General features: G+C 40.1%; 1 protein-coding gene across 11 annotated transcripts in view; it reads left to right on the top strand.

Moving 5' to 3' along the window:
• The window catches only part of ryr3 (ryanodine receptor 3), a 370,356-nt gene that overhangs the window by 57,568 nt on the left and 294,238 nt on the right, over nucleotides 1-18,550 (top strand). For all 11 annotated transcript variants that reach the window (XM_043697973.2, XM_043697975.2, XM_043697971.2 and 8 more), the window contains exons 2-3: nucleotides 3,167-3,286; nucleotides 17,055-17,162. In XM_043697973.2, the coding sequence (XP_043553908.2) occupies nucleotides 3,167-3,286; nucleotides 17,055-17,162 (228 nt within the window). The remainder of the gene's footprint in view (nucleotides 1-3,166; nucleotides 3,287-17,054; nucleotides 17,163-18,550) is intronic.

Raw genomic sequence — 18,550 nt, 5'->3', positions numbered from 1 at the left:
ACTCTCCTCATTCCCGAAGAAGGGCTTATGCCCGAAACGTCAATTCTCCTGTTCCTTGGATGCTGCCTGACCTGCTGCGCTTTTCCAGCAACACATTTTCAGCTCTGATCTCCAGCATCTGCAGTCCTCACTTTCTCCTCCTAATGAGTGCTGTCTGATACAGCGATTATGTGGTCATTGCCTAACACTCAAGTGGCATAAATGTTCCCTACATTTACAAGGCAAAACAAGATAGTGTCTAGGCCCAGTGGTGGCTGGCATAAATTTTGTTATCAAAGAAGGGGATATAAATGAAGATTGTGAACTTTGCAATTGTAGCTGTATGAATTATAAATCCACACCTGACATTATGGTAGCAGGATTGTCAATGATAGCATTGCTAAAGGTAATACTCCCTTGAATTTCTGCAACAATACTTTAGGGATGATCATTCTTTTGGATCTTTATGGCACCAACTGCAGAAATAATACTTTGGATTATTTATGACTTTAGCCACTGGGAAGTTATCTTTTAACCCCCACTGTCTTCCTAATCTCTCAAGATCTTTGGGCTAAGCTCTGTTAAAAGCTGCATTGATATTAGTAGCTTTACTCTTGCTTCTTTGGCGAGCAGTCTTTCTGACTATTTCTCAGTGAAAACTATTTCAATGTCTAGCGTTGAGTGGTTCTGACAAACTGAGAGATAGTGGGCAATTTATTGATGGATAGATGTTACTTGGCATACTGATGTCTTCTTGACGATTGTAAGGAGTTTGTGAGAATTTTACACTTTGAAAAATATTGAGTTAAACTCACTACACAGTCAGGGTTTCATTGCATGAGATATTGAATTTCAGTCAGAGTTTTAAGAGGGAATATGGCACGATTAAACATAAAGCCATATGATGTAAAAAGAGCTGGCGTAGATCAGGCAGGACAGCTACCATGTTTAGACTACTTCTTGATCCTTGGGTCTGAGTATCAATTGTCTGATGTGGAAACAATTCCACACTTTTATCACTTTTTGCATATAAAAGAGTTTTCTAATATCAATAAAGGTCTAGGTACCTATTCAAAATTTCAGGACCCAACTGTAATAAAACATTTCAATAGGTGAAACCCTTTACTGCATCATTAGTCCAAGTATTCCCTATTTTGTTGTGTTAATTTTTTTAAAAAATGCCTCTTGGGCTGATATAGAGATGCAGTGCTGTGAAAAGTTTCTGTAACAAAAACAAATCCATGGGTTTCACAAGCTTTATTTATAAAAAAATACAAAAATACATCAATGTCTTGTTTATTGCATAAATTAAAACAATGTTGCTGTTCAGTCACTTAAAATAAGATTTCAGTTGCAATGAAATGTTTTTGTTCTTTCTGTTCAAATATGGTTAAATTGCTTGTTTAACAAGCTAGATGTCAACTCAGAATTTGCAGTTGTTATAGAAAACTGGAGCATAGGGCTGCACAAATTATTCTTAGTTACACCCTAACATTTGGAGTATTCATCACCACAGTATGAAGTCATTGTATTTACTCAAAGACACAGCTATGTTTTGAATTGGTTCGGCTTTGTAATTTAAAGAATTTAACAGCTTACTGGTGTACACACTGCATATTACTTTGGAATTAGGTTCTGTAGTGAGTCGTTTAGCTATTCTGACCTTTTTAAAATGTATCAGTTGGAACAACATTAAATTACTGGAAGATGAGGCTACACACTTCCAGACAGACACACGAATGGCTTCACTGGTGCCACCTAATCTTGGAAAAGATCTGTGGAGTTGGTAAGCTAAGAGAAGCCAGCTGTTAACAAAAGGCATGATCTTACAAAATGATTGGCCTGTCAAAAGAATCACAGGACAGTAGGAAGTGATTTCTCTAAGATGACCATTTTTTTAAAGAAATCAATCACTAATAGGGCAAATATTATTAGCCATTCTAAAATTAACTGTGGATTTTTCATGCACTGTTCGTGCACTACTAAGACCAATTAAACATTGGGATGTAATGACTAATAAGAACTAATAGGCCTGAAGTTTAAGTGGTTCAGTGCACAAGATAGGAAGACTGAATACAGGAGAAGTTCAGCCTGCAGAACAGAACAAGAGACCTGTGCTTAGTCAATCAGTGTCTTGAACTGGTGTCCTGAACTGAAAAATTACTGCTTTTATTAAGTATTATTTCTGTTTTACTTTCTGATAAACTTTAATGCTTATGAAAACATATTTATATTGGAAGGGGTCTTTGTAACTAATAATGACCAGTAATCTTTTATATTGACTCTCTCAAAAGTCAATCTGTAATTATCATTGACTTGGTTTTCACAATTAAAAGTGCAGCCCAAAATATTACACAAAGGTGAACAAAAATAGTGCAAAGTGCAAGGGGAGCTATTGCAAAACTTGAAGTTATTGAGTCTGAAAGTAAATTATTTAGACATACAAAATATTAAATGGCGTAAAGAAGATAAACGGAGAAGTTTTGGGAAAGTTCTTTGTTCGGTCATCAGATTATGTTGCAGATGATAAATATAGCGCAAAATGATATGGCAAATACGCAACAATCTCACCAGTTATTATCCTTTTGAAATTTGTATTTTTTAAAAGAAGCCAGTCCTCAAAAAAAGAAAAAAAGTTATTTGCTTTAGTGAACCATTTAAACACTCAGGTATAAAAACCTAAGGAGTAATTTTGACTGACTGATTATTGCCCAATCAGTCTCCCTTTCAGCAATGGTTCAGATGATGACTGTAGGAGGAAATGAGGAGATCCCTTGAGAACAACTGAGGGTGTTGAAGATTAGAGTTGCAATTGATTTTCATAGAAAAAAAAACCGAATGGCATTAATGATGCATTATATTTAGTTTAATTACTGAAATGAAATTCTATACCTGAACTGTAGAGCAATCAGCTTGGACTCGTAATGCTCAAATATGTAGGATAGTATCCTAAAAAGCCTATATTGGAATATCGCTTACTTTGTATCATTTTCCAGCCTCATTATTTTGGTTACATATGATGCAAAACCAATAAAAAGGTTTATTTGAGGGCATCTTATATGGCTGTTCAGAAAGTTATTGAAAGCTACGTTGCAAATGATTTCTTGCGTGTAGTTCAAACACTTGTCAATCAAAATGTTAGCTAAATTAAAAGCTGTTCTTACCAGGCTCTGTTTCCTTTTCATAGGATGATGAAGTTGTACTTCAGTCTACTGCAACCATCCAAAAGGAACAACGTAAATTTTGCCTTTCAGCGGAAGGATTTGGCAGTCGTTTGTGCTTTCTTGAGCCCACTTCAGAAGCTAAGGTACTGTTTTAAATTCAAGATTTCAAAACACATGTTTCAATCTGTTACTTTTCAATGAGGACATGTTTTCCAAAGTACAGTTTGTTAAAAGCTATGTGTGTTAAAATTCACTCTGTAATTTGAATTTCTGTATTATCCAAGTTTATACAGGCAATTAAGTATGCTAAATCATGCAGATAAAACTTCAGTTTAGTATTAATTCATTCCAAGTCTTATTTCTATTATCTTTCTTTATCCTACTTAGACAAGCACCAAGTATTTACACACATTATCTTAATTCATTGCTGAAGCTTAAACCACATTAAATACAGAAAACATTTGGAGAATAAGGATCTTACCATGTAAAATATCTGCCCAATTTCAGAATTTGCATTTTTTAAATTAAGTTTTCTTATTTCTTCCTTTTGTGAATAGTTTGACCAAACATTTTTCCATAAGTCAAAGTTCAAAATATCAAAAAGGGCTCCAAGGGCTCAGTAGAAAGCCTGATGTGGAACAAAGTTATAGGAAATATTATTTTAAATTATTATGTTTGGAAATGACAAATTATTGGATTTTAAAATTCTCTGCAATTACCCAGGCTATTTTTTCAGGTCAAGTGGTTGTGTTCATTAAGTTCTCTTACTCACGTCAACATTAAAACATGAGTTATAATGCTTGAACAAGATATAACATTGTATGGGGAAGTTGGAATACTTGCTGATTTCCCTATGGCTTTTACTGAGGCAAGAGAACCTAATGCAGAATGCAATTTCAGAGTTTTCACGCTAATTGAGGCACGTCTGAATCGTTACATTGCAGCCAGTTTCAGAGAGATGAGGGCAATGAATAGTTCTTGGTCAACCCCTTCTGAAATGCAATCGAATAGGTTGGGCTGTTATGTGACATCATCATAAAGAGATCATTTTAATTCTGCAATGACTATTTTTAAGTAATGAGTAGGGGAAAAAAGAAGGGCAATTTTAGAAAAGAAGAATTGGATTGGTTTGAGTGCTGACCAAGCATGCGAATGAGTTCACAGAAAAGGCATCATAGATCATCAGTCAATAACTAGAAGAAGCTATCAACTCTAATGTGCTGACAACTGGCAGATCAATAGAGTGGATCTTTCCTCTTTTTAAATGAATGTTGTGATGGTGAGTCTGGAACCATTCTCCTTACAGCAATTTGCACTAACTGTAATTAAAACCTTCTCTGGTTGAGTTCATGTTCCTGGAAGTAACCAGATCAATGCTCTTTGAAATACTAACTTCAGTACAAAACCTATTAACAAATACCACCTCATTGAGAATTTGTAAAAACAAAACAGATGTACATCTAATTACTTATTGTTGCTTTTGTTGGAGATACATTTGAATAGGACGCTTCTGAATAGCTGTCAGTGGAGAGATTTTGCCTTCAAAAATTAGAAAAATATAAAATTGACCTTTGCTGAAACACATCCAAGTTACCTTTTAAGGATGTTCTCTTGCTGTCATGCTTCCAACAAGCTAATTTGACAAGGCATTAAGTTACCAGCAGTGACTTGGGTCAGATATAAAGTTTACTCAACACAGCCATCTTCAGTAACTTAATCTCAGAAGCTCTGTTTGAGTTGTTTTTAATTCTTACATGGGATATGGGTGTCACTGGCAAGGCCATCTATTGTTATTCATTTCCTGATTACCCTTGAATTGAGTGGCTTAAGGGCTGTTTCAGAGGCAGCTCCATTGTTACGGATCTGAAGGCTGTAGGTTAGGCCAGGTAAGAATGGTAGTTTTTATATTTCTGTTACTCGTTCATGAGATGTGCGCTTTGCTGAGCCGGAATTTGTTGCCCATCCCTAACTGCCCTTGAGTGGCATAATTCAGAGGGCAGCTGTGAGTCAACCACATTGTTGTGGGTCTGGAGTCATGTGTAGTTCAGATTGGGTAAGGATGATGGACTTCCTTCCCTTGTGGCTTTGTTAAAAAAAAATTACAATAATCAACAAAGTATAGTCACCATTAGATTAGCTTTTAGTTCAAATTTATTTTTGTATCAGGTTTTAATTTCACTTTACACTGTGGTGGTATTTGAGCCCCTGTCCCCAGAGCATTATCTGTGGTCCCTGAATGACCAGTCCAGTGATATTGTCATGACAACACTGCCTGCTTCTCTAAAACACATCAGTGAACCAGCTTGCTTACTAATTGATGGTAGTTTCATGGTTAACATTAATTAAACTGGCTTTAAATTCCAGATCTCTTTTTAAATAAGTATTGGAATTTTTGCTACTGGCTGCCATGGTAGGAATTGAACCCATGTTTCACAGAGGGTTATCTTGGCCCTCTTAATTACCAATTGCTATTATGCTACTATCTCCCTGAGTGAAAAATCTACAATTCATGCTGACTTATCGCTTGTTATATATTCCAGAATTTGTGGTTTTGGGTGCAATGAGGGAGTGTGTGGGGGCAACTGGGTGAAGAAATTATTTGTTGAATGATGCACAAATCCTAAAGTTTGTTTTTTTTTTGAGTCTCACCTTTTAAATTGAGGGAAACTGAAACTGTGTTGAAACCAGATAAAGATATAGAGCCATCCAGGTTCCCATCACAGAGTCATAGAGTCCTAGAGTCCTAGAGATGTACAGCATGGAAATATTCGGTCCAACCCGTCCATGCGACCAGATATCCCAACCCAGTCTAGTGCCACCTGCCAGGACCCGGCCCATAACCCTCCAAACCCTTCCTATTCATATACCAATCCAAATGCCTTTTAAATGTTGCAATTGTACCAGCCTCCACCACTTCCTCTGGCAGCTCGTTCCATACACGTACCACCCTCTGTGTGAAAAGGTTGGCCGTTAGGTCTCTTTTATATCTTTCCCCTCTCACCCTAAACCTATGCCCGCTAGTTCTGGACTCCCCGGCCCCAGGGAAAAGACTTTGTCTATTTATCCTATCCATGCCCCTCATGATTTTGTAAACCTCTATAAGGTCACTCCTCAGCCTCCGACGCTCCAGGGAAAACAGCCCCAGCCTGTTCAGTCTCTCCCTATAGCTCAAATCCTCCAACCCTGGCAACATCCTTGTTAATCTTTTCTGAACCTTTTCAAGTTTCACAACATCTTTCCGATAGGAAGGAGACCAGAAATGCACGCAATAATCCAATAGTGGCCTAACCAATGTCCTGTACAGCTGCAACATGACCTCCTAACTCCTGTACTCCATAAGCTGAAGAAAATAAAAGTTGGTTCCAGTGGGTAACAATAAGCAAATACAAGGTTGGTGAAGTTAATTCTGTTAGTTACTTGAATTTGGAGTTACAGTGAATTTGGATAAAAGTAACATTGATGAATCCACACTATCAAGCCTGTCATGAGCAGTGGTGAGTAAGTACTGCAGAAGTATGCTGCTTTATTTTTTAGATTGCATCTTTGGAACTTGGGTTGACTGGGAGCTGGTTTCAGATGAGAATCTGTGGCTGAATCTACAGAGAAGAGGATCTGGAATTCTACCTGAGGAGGATCGTAGGCTTGAACGTCTTTGTGGTGGAAATTGATGCCATGTATGTTGAGTGGAAGAAGTGAGGACTGCAGATGCTGGAGATCAGAGCTGAAAATATGTTGCTGGAAAAGCGCAGCAGGTCAGGCAGCACCCAAGGAGCAGGAGAATCGACGTTTCGGGCATGAGCCCTTCTCAGGAATGAGGAAAGTGTGCCAAGCAGGCTAAGATAAAAGGTAGGGAGGAGGGACTTGGGGGAGGAGCGTTGGAAATGGAGGTCAAGGTGAGGGTGATAGGCTGGAGTGGGGGTGGGAGCGGAGAGGTCAGGAATAAGATTGCAGGTTCTGGAGGTGGTGCTGAGTTCGAGGGTTGGGACTAAGACAAGGTGGATGGAGGGGAAATGAGGAAACTGGAGAAATATGAACTCATGAAGGAAGTGGGAAGATTGGAAAGAGAAGTTGTTCAGAGTGCGGACCAATTCACTGACACCCTCCTTCGATTGCATAATCGAAGGAGGGTGTCAGTGGAAGGGTATTGGTTGGTACGGCAGGAAAGGAAGAAGCGGAGGGCTTTGAGTCCTTCGTGACCACTTCCTCCAAACCAAAGGAGTAGCCATGGGCACCCGCATGGGCCCCAGCTATGCCTACCTCTTTGTAGGATATGTCGAACAGTCCATCTTCCGCAGCTACACTGGCACCACCCCCCACCTTTTCCTCCGCTACATGGATGACTGTATCGGCGCTGCCTTGTGCTCCCACGAGGAGGTTGAACAGTTCATCCACTTTACCAACACCTTCCACCCCGACCTCAAGTTTACCTGGACTGTCTCAGACTCCTCCCTCCCCTTCCTAGACCTTTCCATTTCTATCTCAGGCGACCGAATCAACACGGACATTTACTATAAACCGACCAACTCCCCCAGCTACCTAGACTACACCTCCTCCCACGCTGTCCCCTGTAAAAACGCCATTCCATATTCCCAATTCTTTTGTCTCCGCTGCATCTGCTCCCAGGAGGACCAGTTCCAATACCGTACAACCCAGATGGCCTCCTTCAAAGACCGCAATTTCCCCCCAGACGTGATCGACGATGCTCTCCACCGCATCTCCTCCACTTCCCGCTCCTCCGCCCTGGAGCCCCGCCCCTCCAATCACCACCAGGACAGAACCCCACTGGTCCTCACCTACCACCCCACCAACCTCCATATACTTCGTATCATCCGTCGTCATTTCCGCCACCTCCAAACGGACCCCACCAGCAGGGATATATTTCCCTCCCCTCCCCTATCAGTGTTCCGAAAAGACCACTCCCTCCGTGACTCCCTCTTCAGGTCCACACACCCCACCAACCCAACCTCCACTCCCGGCACCTTCCCCTGCAACTGCAAGAAATGCAACACTTGCGCCCACACCTCTCCCCTTACTTCCCTCCAAGGCCCCAAGGGATCCTTCCATATCCGCCATAAATTCACCTGCACCTTCACACACATCATTTACTGCATCCGCTGCACCTGATGTGGCCTCCTCTGAATTGGGGAGACAGGCCGCCTACTTGTGGAACATTTCAGAGAACATCTCTGGGACACCCGGACCAACCAACCCAACCACCCCGTGGCTCAACACTTCAACTCCCCCTCCCACTCCACCAAGGACATGCAGGTCCTTGGACTCCTCCATCGCCAGACCATAGCAACACGACAGCTGGAGGAAGAGCGCCTCATCTTCTGCCTAGGAACCCTCCAACCACAAGGGATGAACTCATATTTCTCCAGTTTCCTCATTTCGTCTCCCCCCACCTTGTTTCAGTCCCAACCCTCGAACTCAGCACCACCTCCCGAACCTGCAATCTTCTTCCTGACCTCTCTGCACCCACCCCCACTCTGGGCTATCACCCTCACCTTAACCTCCTTCCACCTATCACATTTTCAATGCCCCTCCCCCAAGTCCCTCCTCCCTACCTTTTATCTTAGCCTGCTGGACACACTTTCCTCATTTCTGAAGAAGGGCTCATGCCCAAAACGTCGATTCTCCTGCTCCTTGGATGCTGCCTGACCTGCTGCGCTTTTCCAGCAACACATTTTCAGTTCATGTATGTTGAGTGGACCAGATAGGAAATCTGTAATGTCCACTTTTGTATCTGCTGTGTGATGTGTACTTTGCATTGAGTGTAATTTGCCTGTTAATTCATTTTTTAATATGTTAATTCTGCTTTGATCGCCAAGGTAAAATACTGTAAAAAATGACATTTTGTTCATTGCTTCTTTATTATGGTCATGTGGTAATTTTAGCTCTTCTGGTTTGTTAATCTCCATGGGAAGCATGAAATGCTTGCATCTGATAAGAGCTGGGTTGAAGCTCCCCACAGATGAAAGTGCAATGCCTTTGTTCATTGGACCAACCTGCCTTATTTTGCTATTGAGTATCCTCAGTGATGCTCATTTCATCCGTATTGGTACATAAACACAATGATTCATTTTCACCATTTGAAGATTTTTCTTTTCTGTTATCGATGTTTGAGCTTCTTATTAGATTGTTTTTCTATTTCTTGTCCTCAATTTAGTTTTTCTTCAAAATTTATCCAACCTTTTATCATTAGTTTTCTTTATGATTCACTTAATTGTTCATGGCCTTACCCTGTTTTCTGGCATTGGGATCATTAAGAATCTATCCCAGTCTTTAGTGGGATCACTGTCAGTGTTTGTCCTTACTCATTTGATTGAGAATGAACAGCACAGGGCAAGGGAATTTAAAGCAAAGATGGGCAGTGTAACATTGCGGTTTAGTAGCTGGCACTCTTGTTCTGGAAGCACAAGATCCGAAGTTTGCGTCATATTCCAGGGCTTGAATGTAAATCAGGACTAACAATCCAATGTAGTACTGAGGGAGTATTGCACTGTGAAAGTATTTCTATATTGAGGTCCTATCTGCCTGCTTGGAAGGGATATAAAATAATCCATTGCACTATTTCAAAGACTAGCCGACTTATCCTTGGTGACATGGCTAACATCACACACAAAAAAAATACAGATTATGTGGCATTATCACATTGTTAGGCACGTTCTTAAACACAGTGATGAAATATAGATGTTAGTCTGTGATGCTGACACAACTGAAGCATGCAGATATGAAGCTTGGAATTTTCTTTGCTCTCTAGGATAATCCTGGAGTATTGGATGTTTGTGGGAGATAGTTATTGAACAATCTTGCCATTCTGTTCTATGCACTGTTCTGACAGAGGGCTCCAAACCAAAAGACTGATCAAACAGATTATAATGGTCAGGATATAATCTAAAAAAGGGACTACTTTGCACGTGCAACAATGTGATAGCTGGTGAGATGACGTTGGATTATAGACCAAACATATCATGCTGAGCTGCAATAATACTGTGGGCAGGTGGCGATCAATCAGGAGCTGACCCACACTATTCAAATCATCAAATAATGTGTAGCTAATCTCAGTAGCAGTTTGTTGATGTGCACTGGCATAACCGTTGCAGAATATCCCACTGTCAGCATCCTGGGGGTCAATGTTCTCCAGAAACCAAATTAGATCAGGGACTATGATGGCAAGACCAAGTAGGGGGCTAGGAATTGTGAAGCAAAAGACTCTCCTCCTGGCTGCCTATCTTCCACCTACAAGGCACATAACCTCATGTTGGTTGCCCCACATCTACCATCTCACCATTAGACTCCATATCTATTCAGAAACCTTCCAAATACCAGAGCTTAGCTCAATTGCTTCCTTCTGGCAGCAGACTGTGCCAGTTTGAAGAGCCCTCACCGAATAAAAGCTGAAAGAACTACGGATGATGGAAATCCGAGACAAAAACCAAAATTGCTGGAAAAGCCCAGCAATCCGGTAGCATTAGTGAAGTGAAATCAGAGTTAATGTTTTGGTTCCTGTTGGTTCCAGTCCCTTCAAGGGTCACTGGACCTGAAACGTTAACTCTGATTTCTCTCCACAGAGGCTGCCAACGCTGCTGAACTTTTCCAGCAATTTCTGGTTTTGTTGCCCTCACCAAATATTGCATTCCATTGTGCAATTTCACAATAACCTCCTGAGGTGCCAGGATTTGCATTGCTACACTCTCTGAGGCTGACCCCCCCCCCCCACCTTCTCCCCTCACCTTGGTGGTTTGAATAGTTTCCTTATGGCTGGGGTTCTATATGGGTGGCTGCCGCTGTGTAGGAGACAAAAGGAGACACGGTTATAACCGTATTCCAAATTTAGGACGATTGTGAGCATGCAGAACTCTACAATGGCAGTATTTTGAAAGCACATTGAGATATTTTGAAGGATTTGCTTTTCACATTTTCCAGCTTGCATGGAGGAGGCAATTGTGTAGTGCTGATATCACTGGACTAGTCATCCAAAACCCCAGGCATGCTGTTCCAGGCACATAGATTTGTATCACAACATGGAAGATAGTGAAATTTTAGTTCTGTAAAAATCTAGAACAAAAAGTTGGCCTAATGGTGACTGTATAACTGTTATCAATTGTCATAAAAAACACCTTTAAGGTAGGAATGCCATCATCTTTACGTGGTCTGTTCTACCTGTGAATCCAGATCCACAGGAATGTGGTTGACTCATACCTGTGCTGGGTAAATACAGTTTAGCTAGTGACACCCACACTCCATTAACAAAAAGATTTCTTTATAATTGGCAATCCACAAAGCCCTAAAATCACAAGTGATCAAATGATCCTCCATATGAGTAGTGCTGTCATCATACACCTTCCCCTAACCCTTTTGGCAGGACTGTTTACTGCAGTTAAATCCCCTTGCAATCTCATTGTTCTGTTAGTTTCCTAAAGGCTTCCCTGTGCCAATGAAGTAACTCCATTCATATTTGCAAATAACTCCAAAACCACAACCTCATTGGTCAGGTTCACCACTCCTTCAGTTCTGCTCCTCTCTCTCTGGCATTCTGTAACTTTTTCTCCTGTGATGATGTGTTATAGAGCCATGACATAGATTCTCAGGCATACTCATTCCAAGCATTTCGCAGACAGTCAGCAGTGTTCTCTCCAATTTCTCCTGAACCCTCTAAAACCAGCACCACATCTACGTAGACCTCAGGAACACATTAATTGACGTTTGTGGATTATGTTACTTTGTACTTCTGTGCAGGATGTAAACCATACACAGATGATGCCTTCCCATTCCTTTGCATGCATGTCCATCTCCACAATGGAGCCTTATCCTTGCAGAGTTCAGTAAGTTACTAAGTAATTTCTGATTCTGAATCTAGGATCTTCGAATGATCTCAGGGCTGCTGAACTCCACTGCAGCCTCTGTCCAGGCTGCTTTGGTTAAAATCTGCGTTGCCTGGATTCCTTTTCTTGGTCATCCATAGAGAGACAAATCTAGTTATCCCTACATACCAGCTATCTGCCCCAGTGTTCATGCTGACCATGCATTCCGTGGATTGGCCTTCTCTGTTAAGCTTCTGAGATGCTTTTTTTCAGTTAAATCCCCTTGCAATCTAAAATGTTGTACCACTAAAATGAATAAAAGAACCACTTCTGCCAAGTTGTCCAAGTATTTGTGGAATCCAAGGAATTGCTATTTCTTCCAGAAAACCCCTACCCCATCTGAACCTGACACAGCCCCATGCCTGGTGCCCCTTCATTACAGTGGACATGACCTCTTTCCAGGATAAGGCTTGCCAGCTCTGTGCCTTAGCCCTATCTGGTCTAGGTCACATTGGGTAAAGAATCCACCATTCACCCACTTCTGCTCTTGGCTGGAAGCCAGGAATTGGTCCAAGGTATATTCTTCTGCATTATAGGGGGTTGAAGTTAGTGAGCCATTCATTCCCAGATCAGAATCTCACCCACTGCCATTGGACCACTTTACTCAGTCCCTATTCTCGAAATTCATTACATTTCTCAGAAAAACCATCTGAAAGTTTTCATTACATGTTTGGTACAATTCACTGATATGTTCTTTCATGATGAAAAGCGGTGATGAATGGTCGCAGATCTCAAACATATTTTGCTTCCACAGAAGCTGATCTGACTGCTGGGAAGTTTGCAGCAAATTATAATCTTTCTTGGTGTTGGGTTTGAAGAAGAAACTTCTTGCTTACCTTGGATCAGTGCAAAAGAATCTTTAATAATTATGAGACCAGGCAAAACCCATGGGAGGTGATTAGACCCAGGAACAATTCCAGACTTACTCTTGTGATAAGTCATGGAGTGCAGGGACAAGACAGAAGATCCATCATACTGTCCCCAACTTGGAAAAGGCATTGCATAATTCAAAGAGCAGATTCTCAGAAGAATCAATTGTTTGAGACTCAGGATTGAGTGGTGGCTACCTGAATTGACATCGCACCAAGTATTAACACTGATTACAACTAAAGATAATTCCGTGTTAATGACCACCAGTAAGTTTATAATACGCCACCTAATCACACAGAACTTGAATAATGCTGAATAGTGAGGTACGTTGCCAAAGCTTTTTGCCTTGCCACATTAAGACAAATGAAAGATCACCAACTTTCAAATGACCGTAATTCATATCACAGTAGGAAAAGGTGCCTATTAACTGGCAAGTCAAAACTGATTGGTCAAGGTGTTGCTGTGAGAAAGAAATATAGAATTATAGGCTCTCCAAGTTCCTGGATATTTCAAATTTGCCATTCTTGTATTTGTAATGATGGTTGCAAGCTGAAAAACTTTCACAATGTGTCCCCTTTTTCAGCAGTGTTAAAAATCACAGAACACCAGGTTATAGTCCAACAGGTGTTGTGTGATTTTATAAAAACTTTGTCCACCCCAATATTAATATTTCCTAACTAACTCCCTTTAAGCAGTAGTATAGTCTAGTACTTGCAACATTTCTGAACTAGTTTAGCACTATTGCTCTAATTGGTGCTTATTTGTTGAAAGATTATACATACTTAAATTTTCACTCCAAGCTTGTCTTCTGTTTTCGCTTGCTAGGCAAAACTCCTGACATAAATCTTGTGTGATGATCACATTCTGTCTGTGTTAAGTGCATTCAGTGAAGCTAAAAGTTGAACCACATAGTTGGCTAGGATCAACATCTAAGTGGCCATAATTCATTTTAAGCATCATCTTGCTAGTTTTGCAGAAAGTGAAATTTTACGAAATGATTTTTCCTTGTGCTAAAAACTTACTCAAGCAATTTAAATTTTTAAAAATCTCTCAGATGGATTAGCACAGCTATTAAATTGATGCACAAACCCTTGACTAAGCACTGTCTTCTTTTAATACTGTGAAACATTACATTGATTAATGTACCAATTCTAAGGCTACATTTACACATGTATGCTTAATGAATTGCAGGGTAATTCAATTTTCATGGAGCAAGCTGAATCCAGTGGGGATCAGGAGTGAAGCACTGTAAGGATGAAACTTCGACTGGTGAATGTACAGTTGGGAATTAGTGTGTCCCAAATATATGTTTAACAGAGGCAGAAACCCAGTGCAAAAGACAAATGGGTTTTTAATGGTGGAGAAAGAGAAACAGATGTAAAGTGGGTGTAAATTAAGGTGACAAAGGAAGAGAATGGGTTTTCCCTACTGAGAGGGCATCATGTCAGTTGTACATCACTCAATTGTACATTTGCCATTACAGCCACGTCCAGCAAGATTCCAACACCAAACGTATCTTCCCCTCCCCTTCACTTAATACATTCCCTCAAGTGATGCCCTGATCTACCTCTCCATCAGTCTTATGCTTCCTCACTTCCCATGCAGTCACAATGGTGTAAAACTTGGCCATTCATCTTTTCCCTCCTCACGGTCCGAGGTCTCAAACATATCTTCCAGGTCAAACAGTGTTTCACTTGTACCTCTTTCAAACGTGCCTATGATACTTGCTACTCTCAATGTAGTCTCTTTGACACTGGTGAGACTCTATGGAGTCTAGGTAAACACTTTGTGGAACACATCCACTCTTTGTGTAGGAATGACCTGACCTTCAGTTCCTTGCCGTTTTACTAAACTGCCTTGCTGTCATGGTAACACATCTGTCCTGGGCTGGCTGCATTGCTCCAATGAAACACAGTGCAAGATTGAGGGTCGCGTATACTCAAGTACAGGTATATGAAAGTACAGTGAAAATTGTACAATGTCGTTATTCCTGGCACTATCTTAGGTTCAAATGTACCCAGGTACAAAATCTTAAGCACAAAGTAAAAAAATAAATTCAACATTAAAGTCCTTCTTAATATAAAGTGGGAAAATAAAGAAATAAAATTAAAAGTTCAACATTACATTCTCTCTGCCAGTAACTTTTATTTAAGACAAAATTGCATTAATGTTTAATTTATTTGTGCTGTAAAAAAATATAACAATGATGTGTATACCCCTGCATTGTGTTTCTGTTACTTACTGTGTATTTTTACATTGATTATGCTACAGGAAGGATGTTGTGAAACTTGAAAGGGTTCAGAAAAGATTCATAAGGATGTTGCCAGGGTTGGAAGGCAAATAGGATAGGGTAAATAGGATAGGGTAAATAGACAGGTCTTTTTCCCAGAGTGGGAAAGTTCAAAACTAGAGGGCATAGGTTTAAGGTGAGAGGGGAAAGATTTAAAAGGGATCGAAGGAGCAACGTTTTCGCACAGAGGGTGGTACATGTATGGAATGAGCTGCCAGAGGAGGTTGTGGAGGCTGGCACAATTACAACATTTAAAAGGCATCTGGATGGGTGTTATGAGTAGGAAGGATTTAGAGGGATATAGGCCAAATGCAGGCAAATGGGACTAGATTTATTTAGGATATCTGGTTAGCATGGACGAGTTGGACTGAAGGATCTGTTTCTGTGCTGTACATCTCTATGACTCTATAATAACACCTCATTTTAGCTTAGCCACGTTACAGCCTTGACATCTCAATATTGAATTCCTTCACTTCAGAAACTCAATGTACTATGTCTGTTGATCATTTTTTTCACACTCTTCCCCACTCCATAGCCTTGCTTGTTTGTGTCTTGCTTACTTTGCTGTTAGTTGAGAGTAGGCAGAAGTGGGTACTGCAGATGCTGGAGATTAGAGTCAAGATTAGAATGGTGCTGGAAAAGTACACAGGTCAGGCACCATCCGAGGAGCAGGAAAAATCAACATTTTGGGCAAAGATCCTTCATCAAGTTAGTTGAGAGTACCCATTCTCTTCCTTTTTCACCTTCAGTTACATCCATTTTAAATCTCTCTTTCTCTATCTCCACCATTAAATAACCCGTTTGTTGTTTCCACTGCGCTTCTGCCTCTTTGAAAAGCATATTAGAATAAATTTCCAACACTTTTCAGTTCTCAAAATGAGTTATTTCCATGCTTGAAGTATTAACTCTGGTTCATTTTCCTTTGAGAATTGCATGGTCATTTGAAGGAGCCAAAATGCCACCGTATCTATTCTGCTTAATGTTGGCCTTTGTAATTTCCAATCATCAAAGGTTCTTTTATTGCTTCTGCAGTTCTCCAATCAATATGGATTTGTGTGATATCGTATGAGGGTTCCATTCAGTTTAATAGAGAAAGAAGGCTTTTTCTCATTTACACAGATCCAACTAACATTAAAGGTGCAACAAGTATTGTCTGAGTTTGATTTCTGGTCTGTGCTGATCTCCACTGAAAGCCAGAAGTATGCTTCATTTAGTCTCAGTGTCTTTGGCTTAAGTGAGGGAAGACCTTATTCTTCTACTTATCATGGATATACAGAAGCCATGACTCAAAGCCGTGTGTATATTTCGGGATTGATTGGAGTTTCCTGATTTAGTGACGCCCTTAAGAGTTGAACAGCTTGTCGATTAAGAATATGGGAAAGGGGGAAAAAAGCTGCTGCCTATAGGAAATGGCTGTAGCTGGACTGTTGTTAATATCATTTTCTCATGAGCTTCATTTCAACTTATATTTTTGGGAGTCAACACTCTCCACAGTGGTATATTTCACAAGCAGAAAGATCTTAGAACTGACCTTTGCACAGTGTATATAATCAGACCACATAGGGTTTGCTGAAATGTCAATATGACAGTCAAGTTTGTGCCAATTTCTATCATCCTTTAAATAAACAGCATATTTTGTATCCTATTGGTACCAAACCAATTCTAGTGTGATTTGGATTTTATTCCAGATAAACTAAATGAGGAAAAATGAAGCATTCTTATTAAACTGGTTATATCATCTCTTTTCCCTTGATGATCTGCTTTCGCCAGACCTCAACTTATGTAAAAATTGTTCTTTGTACAGAATTTTAAAAGCTGCTTGACCACAAACAAAACCGAAAATAATCACTTTGATAATTGTAATATTTTTCTTTTTGTTCACAGTATGTCCCTCCTGATCTCTCCATCTGTGTTTTTGTGCTGGAGCAGTCACTGTCAGTCAGAGCTTTGCAGGAGATGTTGACCAGTACAACTGAAAAGAGCAATGAAGGTGTAAGTATCGAGACCAACAGATATCAAAATAATTCACCATGTCACTCTTTTAGTAACTTGATTTATTATCTACTATTTTCTGTTTAATATCATTGTTTGGAATTATTTATATTTGTTGCTACTGTTCTTACAGTCCAGATGGTGTTTTAGTTTTTGCCCAACAGGTTAAGTTGTGAACTGATATCTAAAATGCATAATGTCATTACTTAATTTGCGAACTACAGCACAGAGTGATTTTCACTGACTACTGGATATGTTGTGTACATTGATTGACTAAGTTTGCATCTTGGTGAGACCACAATGAACAGTTCTTGTCTCCATATTTAGGCTTAGGATGTTGATACACTAGAGAAGGTGCAAACAACATGAAAAAGATAAACTGAATACAATGTTATGCCATTAGGATTGGATAAGAAAACTTGTAGAGTGGATATACTGACATACTCCTGTACTCAGAATTCTATGTAATTCTCTGTAAGTCGACTTCATTATCTGCGAGTAGTTCTTGTTTCAGTCAAGTGGATTTAGCATCTGTTTCCAAGTATAATTTTCTCTTTTTAATTCATCTGATTATTTTCTTCAAGGGTTCGTCTGTTATACTCGTAAGCATTATCCATTATGCAGTTGTTTGTAATTTCTGCTTTTTCAGAATTGAAAAGGTTAACACAGAGTGCAGGTCTTTGCTGCAACTTGTTTCAATATATCTGAGGGTAGATGGTAACTCTAGGAGAGTTTCCTGGTCAGCTACATTACAGAATGCAATAGCATGCAATAGTACTTCCCCAGAATACTCATGGATGAATCCAATAAGTTGTTGTTCCTGAAAGAGAGCGAGAGAGAGAGAGAAGGAAAAATTAACATGTCTCAAATATAATCTAAGTAGAACATGAAATTGTGCGGTATATTGTTGTGCAGTATTTGCATCCCTATCTCCCGGTTAGAAGTTCTGGGTTCAGGTTCCATGCTAGTACATTATGGCCATGGAAGATATGGTTGTGATTTGGCCAGACAGGTTGATTACAGACCCTGCCATACATCTGACGACAGGGGCAAAGAATGGGAGAATCTCTTCAGCTCTCCTGCAGTGGCAAGCAGCTGCAGTACTTTGGTCATAAATGTAGTCTGCTACATCAGAAGGTCTAATGCTTAATGCTTGGAAACTAGGACAGACATGTAATTGATCTTTTGTATTGTATACCAGTGTATTGTTAGCTCGAGTAGTTAGGTATTCACAGAGTTGTATTGAAGGGTTTGTTTCCGTGCTGTACATCTCTATAACTCTATGACATGATCTTGACAACATTCCTGAAGAAGCTTATGCCCGAAACATTGATTCTTTTGCTCCTGGGATGCTGCCTGACCTGCTGTGCTTTTCCAGCACCACACTC

The sequence above is a fragment of the Chiloscyllium plagiosum genome, unplaced genomic scaffold (genome assembly GCF_037043375.1).
Source record: "Chiloscyllium plagiosum isolate Xiang-an unplaced genomic scaffold, Cpla_swu_hap1 HiC_scaffold_8, whole genome shotgun sequence".
Taxonomy (NCBI): Eukaryota; Metazoa; Chordata; class Chondrichthyes; order Orectolobiformes; family Hemiscylliidae; genus Chiloscyllium; species Chiloscyllium plagiosum.
Note: the sequence above shows the minus strand (reverse complement) of the source record. Positions and strands in the feature narration are given on the sequence as shown.